At 40.1% G+C, this 15,216-nt stretch overlaps 2 protein-coding genes and 1 long non-coding RNA gene across 6 annotated transcripts in view; 1 reads left to right on the top strand and 2 right to left on the bottom strand.

The window, feature by feature from the left end:
- The window catches only part of lgr4 (leucine-rich repeat containing G protein-coupled receptor 4), a 28,246-nt gene extending 17,049 nt beyond the window's left edge, over positions 1-11,197 (top strand). The window contains exons 6-18 of the mRNA XM_017404288.3: positions 2,893-2,964; positions 4,016-4,084; positions 4,326-4,397; positions 4,551-4,622; positions 4,705-4,773; positions 4,855-4,926; positions 5,999-6,064; positions 6,165-6,236; positions 6,316-6,387; positions 6,469-6,594; positions 7,024-7,121; positions 7,387-7,440; positions 7,565-11,197. Of these exons, the coding sequence (XP_017259777.1) occupies positions 2,893-2,964; positions 4,016-4,084; positions 4,326-4,397; positions 4,551-4,622; positions 4,705-4,773; positions 4,855-4,926; positions 5,999-6,064; positions 6,165-6,236; positions 6,316-6,387; positions 6,469-6,594; positions 7,024-7,121; positions 7,387-7,440; positions 7,565-8,970 (2,320 nt within the window). The 3' untranslated portion in view covers positions 8,971-11,197. The remainder of the gene's footprint in view (positions 1-2,892; positions 2,965-4,015; positions 4,085-4,325; positions 4,398-4,550; positions 4,623-4,704; positions 4,774-4,854; positions 4,927-5,998; positions 6,065-6,164; positions 6,237-6,315; positions 6,388-6,468; positions 6,595-7,023; positions 7,122-7,386; positions 7,441-7,564) is intronic.
- Positions 6,636-7,093, bottom strand: LOC119617741. The gene is made up of 2 exons (XR_005234133.1): positions 6,975-7,093; positions 6,636-6,893 (listed from the first exon to the last, which is right to left on the bottom strand). It is a non-coding gene; the product is annotated as an uncharacterized LOC119617741 (long non-coding RNA).
- A 1,827-nt stretch (positions 11,198-13,024) lies between the features above and the next one.
- The window catches only part of mybpc3 (myosin binding protein C3), a 32,266-nt gene continuing 30,074 nt past the window's right edge, over positions 13,025-15,216 (bottom strand). For all 4 annotated transcript variants that reach the window (XM_017404549.3, XM_017404525.3, XM_037980036.1 and 1 more), the window contains one exon: positions 13,025-13,996. In XM_017404549.3, coding sequence (XP_017260038.1) covers positions 13,956-13,996 — 41 coding nt within the window. In that variant the 3' untranslated portion in view covers positions 13,025-13,955. The remainder of the gene's footprint in view (positions 13,997-15,216) is intronic.

Below are 15,216 nucleotides of genomic sequence, written 5' to 3' on the forward strand. Positions count from 1 at the left end.
ATTAAAAAGCAGAGTTTAATTTAAAACTTTACAAGCAAGCAAGTCTTTTTTTATCCTAAGCAATTATTTAACAAAGAAAATATATCAACTAATATAAATTTAAAATGCAGTATATTGATTTTTCTTAACAGGGTTTAGAGTTGGGTCAGATGAATTTATGTGAGGCTTTTGGAAGTAGATGGGAGTTATGTTCATTGGGGTAAGTGTCGCATAAAGTAGGACCTCGAAAAATGACACGAACTGTTGCCTCGGAATAATCAGCAGGATTTCCGTCCATCTGCAGGGGGGCTCATTAGGTCAGCGAGGCTGTTTCTGTTCTGTGCATCCAAACAAAGAATAAAATCAAATATTACTCCTGGATTTGTAGCAGTCTGGTTATATTTTTCTCAAAATAAAATCATCAGGAATTAAACAGTTTTAAAGACTAAAACGAATTCTCTCCAACCTACTCTCATAGTTTTGAGCCATTTGTGATTCATGTAGGAAAGACAATAATGCTGTAGTATATATATTTTATTAACAGAACTGAGCATTTTCAACATGCAGGTTCTGACTGCTTGTAAACAGAAAGCATGTCGGGGCTTCGGACTAAGCCCTGGGGTGTGCCGCAACGCAGTTCAGCCGTTGAGGTCGTAAACTTTTTATTGTGATAGAAAGGTTTCTGTTGGAGAGGTATTTACGCAAAAAAGAATGGCCCTGAATTCCATCCAGAGATTCTAAACAATTCCAGCTTGCTTCAGTGGTGTCATAAAACATTAAAGACATACAAATAGTTTTTTATTATATTGTTTTTTTTTCCTGTTTCTGTTTCTAGTTTCCTCTAAGGCCAGTTTTTGGCGATGAGACAATCAGGATGTTATTTCTTCTAAGTTTGCATCTCTTTAGGGTAATATTATGATCTGTTTAAGTAACTACAGAAAACTCCATTCTATATGTAAACACATAAATAAATTTTTAGTTAGTAAGGCTGGAAGAGTTTCTCTTGACCTCCGATAATCAATTCGGTTTTAAACCCAAACATGGCACAGACATGTGTATTTTTGCACTACAGGAGATTTTAGACTTGTATAATTTGCACAACACTACAGTATTTATGTGTTTTATTGATGCCTCTAAAGCATTTGACCGTGTGAATCACCAAAAACTGTTCGGCAAGTTAGAAAGCAGAGGTGTACCCAAATATCTAATTAGAATTCTGGTCTACTGGTATGGTCAACAATCAATGTTTGTAAAATGGGCCAACACAATGTCTGATTCGTTTAAAGTTGGTAACGGAGTAAGGCAGGGAAGTTTACTGTCCCCTTACCTTTTTAACATCTACATGGATGAACTATCAACGCGCCTGAATTGTTGTAAAACAGGCTGTATAGTTGGTGACCGCATAATCAATCACCTAATGTATGCAGATGACTTGGTAATCTTAAGTCCATATAGTGCTGGCCTTCAACAACTATTAAGGGTCTGTTCCCAATATGGTTGTGACTTTGACATCAAATATAATGCTAAGAAAAGCAATGTTATGATTGTTAGAAGTAGGGCAGATAAGCATCTGATAACCCCTGACTTCTCTTTATCTGGCATTGTCCTCAACAGATGCAATGAAATTAAATATTTGGGACATTACATAACTGATGACCTGTCTGATGATTGTGACATTCGTAGGCAGTATTGTATGATATATGCACAAGCTAATACTTTGGTCAGAAAGTTTAGTATGTGTTCATCCTCTGTGAAGATAGCTCTTTTTAAAGCTTTTTGCACTTCACTTTACACGGCCCATCTGTGGCGAAGATACAACAAAAGTAGCCTGCAGAAACTTTATGTGGCCTACAATGACGGCATGAGGCTCCTACTCAGAGTGCCTAGATGGAGCAGTGCTAGCCATATGTTTGTACATAATGATGTTCCCACATGTGCAGCTGTGCTCAGGAATCTCATGTATAGATGTATGTGTAGATTATCTGTGTCATGCAATAATATAATTGCAATTTTAGTAAATCCTGTTTTTAGTACAGTGAGATTTTTCTCAAGATTGTGGAAACATTGGTGTCATCATTTATTTGTGACTCAGTGAATGTCATGTTTATTTTATTATTTTTCTCCTATTTATCTTTTTTTTCTTACCTTTTTTATGGACCTTTTGGTCTGGAATAAAGATTGATTGATTGATAAGTCGTCTTTGTGCTCACATCTGCCGTGAGAAAGCCATAATTCTTCTCAGATTTGTCATATATGACAAACAAAAAACATCAAAACAAATTCTGCTGAGCTTCAGCTCTAAATACGTGTTCAGAGCCACTACAAATCAGCTTCCCAACACAAACATGATGTAATATTTATTTCCACAGCTTGTCGTTAATAAGTCAACAAAACACGTCGCTGCTCAAACCCTGCTGGGTTTTTCTTGCAGGCACTTAAGAAGTGAAATGTGGCGTTGGGTTTTCAATCCGAATGTTAATGAATTATTTAAAATTAAAAAAAAAGTTGCTCAACTCTAAACAGTGATGTAAAATTAAGTTTGTCTTGTTTTATGTATTGAGGGAAAAGCCTGAATCTTCCTCATCAGAAGCTCGCATGAGAGCCCTGAGTAATTTTTCCAAGCTTGTTTTTCTGTTGTAAATGTGTGCGTATGCAAGCACACGTGCACATGGAGCGGTATGGGTGCACGGTGAGTGTAAACAACAGAATAAACAGGAAAAAAGACCTGAATTTATTAGTCAGCTCAGACCCGCTGCACAGACATGTAAGTCATGAGACAAGCTCTGCATTCAAAGGTTATTTATGGGAAAAAAAAAAAGTTGTAGATCAAATGTTGGTTTGAGTGTTAAAAAATGTCTGGCTGTGTTTGAAAATCTCACAGGTTTACCTCTTTTTTTTTTTTTTCTTTTTAAGGCATCTTCATAACAACAGAATAAAGGAGATCGGCGCCAGCTGCTTCTCTGGCCTGGTGAACCTGGAGACGCTGTAAGTCCACAGTCGCTCGGCAGCTCGTGTGTGGAGCTGCGTGGAGCTGCGTGCATCAGCCTGAGTCACTCTGGCTTCTTGAGTTCTTGTTTGGATGTGCAAACAGCTCCCCCACCCAGCCCCGCTCCAGTCCTCCAGACATCATTGTGTCCACTTCCTCCTTTAATTGCTCTAGGATAAATAGAGCAAAGTACACGATGCTTATCAAATCTGCCCGCCCACCGCTCACTTCCTGCTGCCACACAGCCACGAAGAACCTGTTAGTAACAACCTCACCTGCTAGCTCAGCTTCCAAACCTCTCTGATACAATTAGGTTTTCCTCTGACTCTTTAACATCAGGTTTCCTGATCCACAAGCAGATTTCTTTAACTGTTAATGAAATATATTTTATATGTTTTTATAACGAAAGAATTAGAGCATCCAGATGTTCGTGTATAGCCTGTCTTTAGAGCCATTTTTTTGTGATTGTTGCTGATTTTAGGCAAAGTGAGATGGTTGTGTGTGAACGCCATTTTCCTTGAATCCTGACTCCCTGAAGTGAGCCTTCAGTTTTACACCTGACAGTTGAAAAGACGGCAAACACACAGCAAGACAAAATATGCTGTATAGTTTTCTACTTTAATTGAAATGTGGATAATATGATTTTATATCATTACAGTTTGTCTTTATTTTCTTTTTAAATAAACCTTTGGGAACTTTTTGCGCTGATCCCTTGGTTATTGCAGATTATATATGTTGATTATAGAAATTTTGAGCCCGTTCGATTGTATTTTTTGCTGCTCACAAAAGCAAAAGCAGAAAAGACAACAACACTCAGAGAAAGCAATCTGAATCTGCATCAGAGTATAATGAGTTCTTCCTTTTATCATGATCCACCTCTCAGCTGTCCTCTGTAAGTCTGATGAAATGTGGCGTTATGACTTGTGCTCAATTGTGCTTACAAGTGGACAAACAAGCAGATTTCACTGGGTGAAGGAATTAGTGGAAATGCGTTTTTTATGTCAGAATGTAGGAAAACCACGCTCACTTCCTGTGTCCCTTTCTGTTTAGAGATCTTAACTTCAACAACCTGATGGAGTTTCCCAAAGCAATACAGGCTTTGCCCAAACTGAAGGAGCTGTGAGTATTCTGCTGCCGCTGAAGTCAAACGCTGTTAAAGCCACGATTAAGACTTTTCCATCTGTTTTTATATGTATGTGAGAAGGCTTGAACTCTTGTCAGTTTACAGCTGACAGTTTGTTTTTTTCTATTTTATTCAAACCAAAGTTACTGGCTTTCTTTCTTTGAGGTTAATTGAACTCATTAATCATAGTTTAGTTTTATTTTTGTCAAATGAACTGCTTTGACATTCTCCCTGCAGCGGGTTTCACAGCAACAACATTGCTTCCATACCTGAAGGAGCGTTTCACAACAACCCTCTGCTGCGAACCATGTAAGCTCAAACTCTCACTGAGTTTATTTATAATAGTATTATTAGAAGGACACAAGTTTAAGACTTCACCGAATGAATGTCCAGAAGATGGTGCCATACTCGCACACTGATTTATTTGTTGTTGCACTTCCTGTGCTCCTGCTGCCCTCTCAGACATCTTTATGACAACCCCCTGTCGTTTGTGGGAGCCTCAGCTTTCCAGAACCTGTCGGACCTGCACTCCCTGTAAGTCCCTCTGCCGGGGTTCAGGTTCTGCATTCCCGCCTGCTCGCGCTGTCACCTTCACAAGAAATGTCGTCTGTTTCAGGATGCTGCGTGGGGCCAGTTTGATGGAGGAGTTCCCCATCCTTACAGCCACCAATAATCTGGAGAGTCTGTGAGTGGACGTGGATTCTGCATCTTTCTCTGCTTGTGGTTGTGTTTCTGACTGAAGGTAATATTTGGTTTAAATCTCCAGGACCCTTTCGGGAACCAAAATATCATCCATACCCACCGATCTGTGTGAGGATCTGAAGTTGCTCCGGACGCTGTAAGAGACTTTTCCTTTTCTGCTGCCTGTAGCGCTCGTACCGTGGCGTCCGTACTGTATCTGTAACTGTACTGAATGGATGCTTTGGTCCAGCCCGAGTGGACATTACAACATCATATAAATCTAATTTACATCATTCAGTGTAGCCTGTTAGTCCTATCCTTTAAATTTCCTAAAAAGAATTAGAGGAAGAGGAATAACTTTCTATCAGATATGTAATCAGGTAATATCCTGGTTATTTTGACTTTCTACTTCACGCTGCAGCTGATATGTTGTTGTTTTTTTGGGCACAGAGACTTGACCAAACACTAAACTAATCTTAGAAACAACGTGTTGGTATCCATGCACTTTGTAGCTGTTGGTTTAACTTTAGCTCGTTTAGAACAGAGAAGAAATGTTCTGTACTGGTTAGAAAAGTCACCTCTTAAAGCTCTTCTGAAGTTCATTCTACAAATATTACATAAGATCAGAGCTGAAACTATGATGTGTTTTACAAGTTATTGTTCAAAACCAACAATGTGTTACCATGGAGACTAAACCAGGTTTGACTGCAACATTTGTAGGTCGTTAAGCTTTTAGAGCTATAAAACTTTGAGTGCGTTCAAGAGATGTTTTCATCTGTACTCCATTGAAAAAGTTTAAATAAAACATTAACATTATAACATTTGGGCTTTTATTTTGAAGGCTCAAGCTCTTTTTTTATTTATTTAATTATTTAGAATAAAAGCTTATTTTTTAAGAAACCTTTACGAGTGAATGGAGTCCCTTTGTTCACGCTCAGTTTAACAGAATAATCTTTGCTTTCTGTGCGATCGTATTAGCTGTCTTTTTATATTTTAGTATTCCTGGAAGACTTGGTTTCCATGAAATCCAATTATTCTCCAAAAGGAACATCTTATCTGTCCTCAAAAGTAACCTTTACAGATAAGTATTTGATAAAATTCTGAGATCAGAAGGAAAAGAAAAGAAGTTTTATTTTGATTCGTGCTCAGATGTAACACCAGGTGAGATGTTGGAGATGTTTACTATTATTTGAAAACTGCCCGGGTTGTTTATCCGTTTTCCTTCCCAGGGACCTCTCCTACAACGAGATCAACCAGTTACCGTCCTTCCAGGGCTGCAGCCTGCTGCAGGAGATGTGAGTGTTAAAGACATTTTGGTTTTTACAATAAATGATTGTAATCAACATTTAAGAGAAAATGTAAACAAACGTTTGTTTTTGTTTTTTTAATCTGCAGAAGCATTCAGCACAACCACATTCAACAAATCGAGAGGGACACTTTCCGAGGTCTCTCTGCTCTCCGAATACTGTAAGTCCTCTCAGCAGAGGGAGTAAAAACAGCCCTTTTTGTTTCTGGATTGTGAGGTGATTGTGTTGTTGTCTACCAGAGACCTGAGCAGAAATGAAATCCGAGTGATCCACAGAGATGCTTTCCTCACGCTCTCTGCTCTCACCAACCTGTGAGTAGAACAGCTTTAAATCCTGCTGCAGTTTGCTTCTGTTCCACAGAACTTTAACCAGCTGTGTTTGTGTTTGTGTAGAGATCTGAGCATGAACTCGCTGTCTGGGATTCCAACAGCTGGTTTGAGCTCCGTCAGTCAGCTGAAACTTTCAGGGAACCCACAGATGAAAAACGTGCTCCCTGCAAAAAACCTCCCGAAGCTCAGGTACTCCTCATTTCTCTCCTTTGGGTTTGTTTTTGTTCCACTTTTTTATATTTTCTGGCAAAGCTCAGACTCAGAATGATTGAGGTGAGCTTCACAAAGAATTACTGGAATAAGGGAGAAGATTAAAGATCACAGAACTGAGCAGGAGCTCCAAAACGTTGATGCAGAGAACACGGCGAACAGACTGCACTGCATAAAACTCAATCCAAGCAGCTAACTTGTTGTTGACAGAGTCAAACTCTGAAAGTTCAGATTTAATGTGAAAGCCAGGCGGATCTGTTTTCTGCACAGCTCTTGTCCTGCAACGGAAACATTCATGTGTTACTAATAAAAACAACCAGGAAAGCCAAATATTTGCAGACACATTATTTACAGCTGACCTCAGCTGGACTTTGACGGCAGCTTGAAGTGATTGTCGTATGTTTTTAGGTCCGTCTCGGTCCCTTACGCCTACCAGTGCTGCGCATTTGTTGGCTGTGAGTCACTGACGAGGTCGTCTGAGGAAACGCACATGAAGAAATATTCAGGTGCGAATGCTCCAATGCTCCGGTGACCAATCAGAGCAGCTGACATGTTAACTTGTGTTTTCTGAGAGGATGAACTCACACACTGTCCTCCTAGTTGAAATAAAAAAACAAGAAAAGAGGAAGATGGTTTTAAAAAATATTTAATTTGAAGACATGTTCTTAAACAATTATTTTTAATCATTGTTTACGGTTGTGGAACACAAAAATAGATTCCAGGAAGTGGTTATTTTTTGGCATTTCTTTTCATGCTCTTGCTTTATTGTAGGTGGAGAGGAGACGGAACAAGTCTCCATGGTTTTGCATTGCTCTCCTTCACCAGGTAAACAACCATTTACAGCTTTGATTATGTGTCTGTGTGTTTACCAAATAATGCTCAAGTGGTTTGAAATAATCCAAAAATTGACACTTAATGTTTTAAACCGCCTCACTGTTTCTCTCGTCAGGAGCCTTTAAGCCCTGTGAGCACCTCCTGGGGAACTGGATGATTCGCCTGACGGTCTGGTTCATCTGCCTGGTGTCGCTGGTCTTTAACAGCCTGGTGCTGGTGGCCACCTTCTCCTCCGTTCACCGAGCTGCGGGCCGCTCGCTCTACCTGACTCCGTCTCTGTCTCCGGCCAGGCTGCTGATGGTGCTGCTGGCCCTGGCCAACCTGCTCACCGGCCTGTACGTCGGGGTGCTGACGGTGCTTGACGCTGCTACGTGGGGATCCTTCGCTGAGTTTGGGGTGTGGTGGGAGACGGGCCCCGGCTGTCGGATCACTGGAGCTCTTGCTGTGTTTTCGTCGGAGTGGTCAGTGTTGTTGCTGTCGCTGGCAGCTGTGGAGCGAAGCGTCGCCGTGCGGATGATCTTGGGGAAAGCGGTTATGTCACCCAGGAGGAATGGAGGCAACCATCGCAGATGTCTGAGAGGAAATCAGCGCATCGGTCTGGCTGCGGGGCTCCTGGGGCTGCTGGCTGCCGCTGGGGCCTGCCTGCCTCTCCTGACCTTCAGCAATCAGTCGTCGTCTCCTCTCTGCCTGCCGTTTGCTCGTGGGGAGAGTCCAGCTCTGAGTATTACAGTCATTCTTGTGCTGCTGAACGCCGTGGCGTACCTGTTCACCGCTGCGGTGTATACCCAGCTGTACTGCCGCCTCGGCCGGGTGGAGCTGGCGGATCCGGGGCAGACGGGCGCCCTGCGTCACGTGGCCTGGCTCATCTTCACCAACTGCATCTTCTTCTGTCCCGTAGCAGCTTTTTCCTTCGCCCCTCTCCTGACCGGCTCTGCAGCCGGCAGCCCGGAGATCGCCAAGTCTGTCACTCTTATTTTCTTCCCGCTGCCGGCGTGCCTGAACCCGGTGCTGTACGTGTTCTTCAGCCCCGCCTTCAGGGAGGACTGGTTGAGGCTGCGCGGCCGCAGGGGTCCGAGCAGAGAGATGAAGACTGGAGCTGAGAGTCGCTGCGATGATGGCGGTGGAGGGTCGGAGCTCACAGACGAAGGCTCCTCCACCTACCTGACCTTTGACTGCCGCGTGTATTCGCAGATCTGTGGAGAGACGGTGTGCGAGCAGTGCGAGGCAGCGCTGCAGGCCCAGACCTGCTCTTCCCCCTCAGCCTCCACAGGCTGCAGACATTTGGTGAAGTCTCACAGCTGTCCCACCCTCCTGGCGGGAGCTGCAGTGTGCCAGCGCACTGAGGGCTTCTGGGCAGACAGCGGCACGCCCTCTGCTCAGTCCGAATACGCCGACGAGGGGGACTCGTTTGTGTCGGACAGTTCGGACCAGGTCCAGGCCTGCGGCAGAGCCTGCTTCTGCCAGAGCAGAGGACTTCCTCTGGTACACTACTCATACAACATACCTCGAGTCAAGGACTAAGGAGGCCTCCGTGCTTCAGGCATCTTCGTCATGTGAATTTAGATTCTCCAAGATTAACTATATTTTTATATATAAAAAGAAATATGTGCCAACTACCCTGCAATTCATCAAGCACTTATGTTTTTAATTACTGTCAACAAACATGCAACCAATCGTTTAAAGGGAATTTGGTTTTTAGAGCAGTTTTAGGTGTCGATGTTACAAACTGCTCCATAAAGGGTCTCACAGAGGAAAATCTTGCCATCAGTGCTGCCTGCTTCTGTCATGCTAACACTAATCCTAAAGGTGTCAAAGGTTAAAGCTCTTTCCTCTCTCGTTCCATCTTCATAAGCTTTTTAAATGTATTACTCCTCTCGTCAAACTTTAAAGCTTCACAACTGATTTTATCATTTGAATTTCATGTGTGTAAATGTAGCAGATGTAATGCTCACTCTAGACTTCTTGTGTGAATGTAAGATTCAGCAAAACTAACCTAACTGCAACTTTTATCCTAACTGCACGTCGTAATTCATCACTGCAGATACGTTAGGGTTAGGTCTGTCTTTGCTTTACGTTTCTAAGACTAAGAATGTGATAAAAGTAGCAGATATCACTGTTTCAGCGGCGGCCATTAATGGTCGTTTCGGCACGTTATTTATTGTTCGGGTGGAGACGATTCCAGGTGTACAGAAGGTGGCCTCGGAATGATAAGTACACACAGCATTAAAACACAACATCTGTTTATTTATTCGTGACACGTGCAGGTTTAGGTCATCATTTTCAGTTCGAATCAAGGTAAAGCCTTGTTGGTTTCTTAGTTTTGCCATCATGTTGATCCAAATATTTCCGAACTGCAGAAAAATTAACCCAGTTTAACCAAAAATCTCTAATCACTTGGAAGCACAAAGAACGGGACTGAAAGGAATAAACAAAAAAACTAAAATGGATAAATGCAGTTATAAGCTCCAGCATGCAGATGGATAACGTAAATTTGTATGAAGGTGCTAAATGGCTGCATAATGATATTGGATTGCATTACAAAATATCACAAATAAAAGCTACAATTGGCAAGTGGGTGATCTTCAAATTCTTTTTGCTTATGATAGTGTTTGATCTGCGTTTTTAAAAACTATTTTAAGCCCTTTAACAGATTTTGGCTCTTACAGAATCTCATGAATCAGCATCTGATTTAAACACACAAATTTAATCCAGATTTTTCTTTTGTGTTGTTTAATTTACTAAAAGCAAACGGTGCCAAACATGTAACAAATCATCATTTCAGTGACTCTAAATGTAAACATGATGGTAAAATAAATGAGAAAAATAAGGCTTAGCAATAAATAGTTTCACTTTCCACATATTTACTGCCTTTTTTCTCATCCTATTTAATTCTTACTGTATGTTCATTTTTGTTTAATTCTAAATGTTGTCATTGGAAGACCATTTTTTTTCTCCTGGAAGATGAACGTGGACGTCTTTTTTTTCGTCCTGACCCGAGTCAGACTGGGTGTGACAGAAGCCTGACGGATGTTTGGTGTGCTGGAGCATGACTGCACACATTAAGGTGGTCACACCCTCGGAGCATGTACGTGCACGTCACGCCAGCGCTCAGGAATTCAGACAATGTGGGGAAACGTCTCCTTCCACCGGCGAGACGTTTGTAATTTTACTGTTTGGTTCACGGCGGCGTTGCATCAACGAGGTGTGTGGTTATCTGCAAATCAACCAAAATGTCCTTTAATTAAGATGTCTGATGTTTCAGCTGGTGAAAACTTCTCTTTCACGTAGTTTTTTTTATTTTGGATGTAAATTATTTGAAAAGCAAATGGACTCAAGAATGGGATGCTAACTAAGGAAGCTACCTCCATGACTGTAGTGGCTGCCAGCAGTGCTTTGTAAAAGAAACTCTAATTTTCTGACTTTATGTTGAATTATTTGGCTGTAAATCATTTTAGTCATGTGCAAATTGTGGGAGGAATCTATGTACTGTATACTGTGATTTTTTTTATTTTATTTTATTTTTAACCAACCAAACCCTAAACTATGATTTTTTTTTGTTTGTTTTATCTTTTATAAATACAAAGTTGCAGATTATATAAAATATTTCACATAATTTCAGTTTAAATTGAATTTTATATGTAGTTTTTTGTGTCAAATATCCCCCTTTTTTGTTCTGTTCGAGTAGAAAATCAGTTCATTAATTTGTGAATGAATAAAATTAAATGAACATAATTACAAATTTCTTGCAGATGCAGTTTTATGAGCTTTATTTTACATTTATTTTTGAGCAGCCCAGTTGCCGTTTTGCTTTTCTAGAGACCACAGATGCGTAAAATCTTCTTTCCTGCTGTTTTTACATCACACTATAATTCTGAGTCGTGCTTTTTTTACTCAGACAACTTTAATGATCTTTTCTCTGTTGTAGATAAATTATATTTGCTGATTTTTAATTCTTAGCTAATTTCTAAACATCTGTGATGAAACTGATGAGACGATCAGGTTAAAACTAAAATAGGCTGCAAACCAATTTCATGCTCAGGACTTTTTGCACATTCTTTTGATATTAGCTAAATTTTCTCGCATTCTTTATTTTAACGTTTGTTTTTTTTTTTATAATTCTAATGTCAAAGTGTTAACGATTTCACAAAATCTGTTAGCACTTAATGTTTGTGTTTTTGATGACTGAGTGAAAATTTCTCTCTCAGTATCTGTAAAACTGACTGACTGTTTGCTGAGGTCATGTAGCTGTGGCGGCCATCTTAAACAGGGCTGGCTCCATAGACGTAGAGCTAGTGATTTCTTTAAGAGTTTGATCGAACTCCTTCCAGCGGTTCACAGGCGCATGTGATGAGCTCAGGAATCCAAAACATGATCAGCTCATCAGTTTGCAGTGTACAGATTGTGAAAAGAAAGATTAAATCAGATGGAATTGAGTTTCTAAGCTCATTGTTCACTTGCCACAACACGACTAAGATGGCAGCTGTGGCTCAGCGGTTAGAGCAGTCCTCCAACGAAACAGCTGATGGTTTGATTCCACCCCGAGCGAGACGCTGACCCCCTCACTGCCTCTGATGTGTGTGTGAATGTGATCGGAAGCACTGATTAGACTCTGCAGAATGACTTATTCAGGTTAGCTTTGTAGAGATTCAGTAGAGTGCTGTGTGGATGTGTGTGGATGGGGAAATGAGGGCACAGGTTGTGTCGTAAAGCTCTTTGAGCGTCCTGATTGGCTAGAAAGGTCCTAAATAAGCACAGTCCATTAATCATCTTTATGTTGTTTGTGCGTTTTTACATGGCAAGCCGACTGTGAGTTCCTGAACTTGACTGAATGCCTGATTGTGTTTTCCAAGATGATCAGAATCAGATAAGTCGTATCGATTAAATCTGATGTGTCTAAGTAACCTGGGAAGATAATTACTTTTGAGCAGCAAAGATGAACACATTAGCAGTAATAAATTGTTGCTCTGATAAAAGATTTAAACTGCAGACTGTGTGTCAGCAAGTGTTTTGTGGGTAGTTGAGCTGTGTGGAGGGCCCCCTGCTGGCCTGGGGGTCGTTGCTTGTGCTGCTTATGCATCGGGCCGGCTGTGATATAGCTCTTTCTAGTGTCAACATTATAAAAATAGAAGTGGAGTAGTGTTGGATTTGGCCTGGGAGCTGTTGACTTACAGTACGTGTGCTCAGAATGTAAGTAAGATTGTTTGGCACGGCACTGCAGGACCGTTTGTGTCTCTAAAGGCTGAACGAGTCAGGCCGCAGGAGATATTTACATTCCCTGCATCAAAAGAAGAAGTGCTGAGGGAAGCAGGAGACCAGAACTGCCATGTGTTTCACTGTGCTGACATGTCCTCAGAGGGAAAGACATCCCATCTCACACACACACACACACACACACTGCTGTACAAGGCACGTTAGGACCATACCTCACACTTCTGCCATTACTGAGGCTTTGTTCCAGGAGAACTAAGCTCTCAGCTCTCTTATCCATTCCACTGGACTTAACACATTTTGCTTTATGTTTTATTATTTTGCAACGACGTCCACCTCCTACGGTAAACCATCACTCAAGCAAACAAACACAACCAGACAGATTTATTGTTTGACAACATGTTTCACACACACACCAATCCAAACAGAACAACAGCTCACTGATACAGATACATTAAATTCATCGAATCTTTGAAAGGAACAAAAATCAAACCCGGGAGTTAATCAATCAATGATTGATGGTAAATTCAGTGAGTGACAGAAACTTAAAGGTACTCGTTGCAAACTATAAAATAAAACCTAAAACATTTATCCTGACCTGAACTTTATCAAATGGTGCAGGATGAGAGAGTTTACTCCGGGAGTTTTCCAGATATATTGATATGCACTTCTAAAATGTGGGTAGGCACTCAATGTAAACAAAGCACTCGGCTGACCACGTAGAAGCTTGATGATTAACCTGCATTAGGCTGGCAAAGGTCTGTGTGGGTAAACGAATAAAGTGGACTGAAATCTCTGGAAATATACGAGTGAATCTGCTCTAAAATTACAGGCGACGACAGGAAATCTCAGCCTGAAACATTTGGAAAGCGGCTTTTCAAACAGAATTCGTCTCAGTGGTTATATTTTCCAAAAAACTGGTAAAATACACCCTGTTCTGGATTGTTTTAAAAGACCTATCTCTACTCTGTTTAAATCTAAAATTAAAATTGTCCATTTTCAGTCACTTCGGCTGTTTCCATAGGTAAACAAACACATGACGTAGTTGGCAATTTTTAATTTATTGACAATTGAACCATAGATATGAAGAAAATATTTGTGTTTCTTCCTTTATGCTTTGGTTTTCATGACATTGCAACAAGTACCTTTAACACCAAACGTCTGCAGAAGATGAACCAAAACAAAGATTCGACCGGGTTAAGCTCAGCTTTTGATCGAAATTAAAATTCTTGTGGCACAAAAAGACTCAACATGTCAGAGAGTAATCCATTTCCTCTTTTTTTCTCAGCTGGAACTTCTCATTTGTTGGCTTCTTTCTTTTCTTCTTTGGCAATTTGAGCTGCAAGCCAGAAATTAATAAACATCAAACGGCTGGAAGATCAAGACAGCAAAAACTTAAAAAGAAAATTCACTTGAAAAGGACCATTTTTCCTCCACTCTGGTTAAGAAAATTAAAAAAATAATAATACAGAAACACTGTTGTACTGACATGTTATTGCTAGTTCAATAAGAAACTGGTGACATGAAGCAAAATTCACTTGTTTTTAATAATTCTACAATATATTACCTGTGTTGACCAGCTAGTTTCTCGCTTCAGCTAGTTTAGTAATGAGTGAATTAAATTGACTTTTATTCCATTTTAATCAGCTCTTGGAATAAACAAAAAATGTCAAATTCTTCACCATCAGTAGTTCACTCCATATCCTTTCTAAAAAACAAGACATTAAGATCATCAAACATTAGCTCATTAAATGTTTAATGTGTGTTTTTGAGTGATAGTAAAACAGATTATTGTGATTAAGCCTGTATGAAAGAATAAAGTGGATGGTGGTTTTACTTTAGGGTCAGAAGATGATTTTAATTAAATCTCTAATGTTAAGTTAGCTGCTGAGCTTTTCTGTTGACCACATAGTGATAATTATATATATTTATTATTAGTGTTTCTCTGAATAAATACTCTGATTCTGTATGTTTTAAAGTTCAGGTCTTCTAAATTACTTTTTTTTTATCAGCCTGCAGCTTATCCAGTAAATGTTAGTTTATCTATAAGAGTATTTACAGGAAAGCCAGAGGCAGAACTTCCACTTAATATATCATTTATGAATTTGAATGTTAATTTTTTTATTATTTATAAAATATAATTATTCAATTTAAAACCAGAGTGAGGTAAAAAAAAAAAAAGTAGCTAGAATAATATTTTCTACAGCAGGGTTGTCCAATCCTGGTCCTGGAGAGCCACTATCCTGCATGTTTTACTTGTTTCTCTGCTCCAACACACCTGATTTGAATCAGTGTGTCATTAACAGGCTTCTGCAGAACATGAAGATGTGATTTAGCCACTGAATCTATGGGGCGCCGTTTGTAAAGGAGCTTGTGCTCAAAATTCATGCCTACATTTTGTCACATTTAGCTTCAAACACTGTTTTAAAATGTAGTGTTGATTTTCTGATGTCACTTTTTACAACATTTAGCTAGTTACATGTAATTGTTACAGCTACATGCTAAATCTAAATCTAAATGCTAAATGTTAAATCTAAATGTTAAATGTTAAATCTAAAT

This window comes from Kryptolebias marmoratus, linkage group LG15 (genome assembly GCF_001649575.2).
Source record: "Kryptolebias marmoratus isolate JLee-2015 linkage group LG15, ASM164957v2, whole genome shotgun sequence".
NCBI classification, from domain to species: Eukaryota; Metazoa; Chordata; class Actinopteri; order Cyprinodontiformes; family Rivulidae; genus Kryptolebias; species Kryptolebias marmoratus.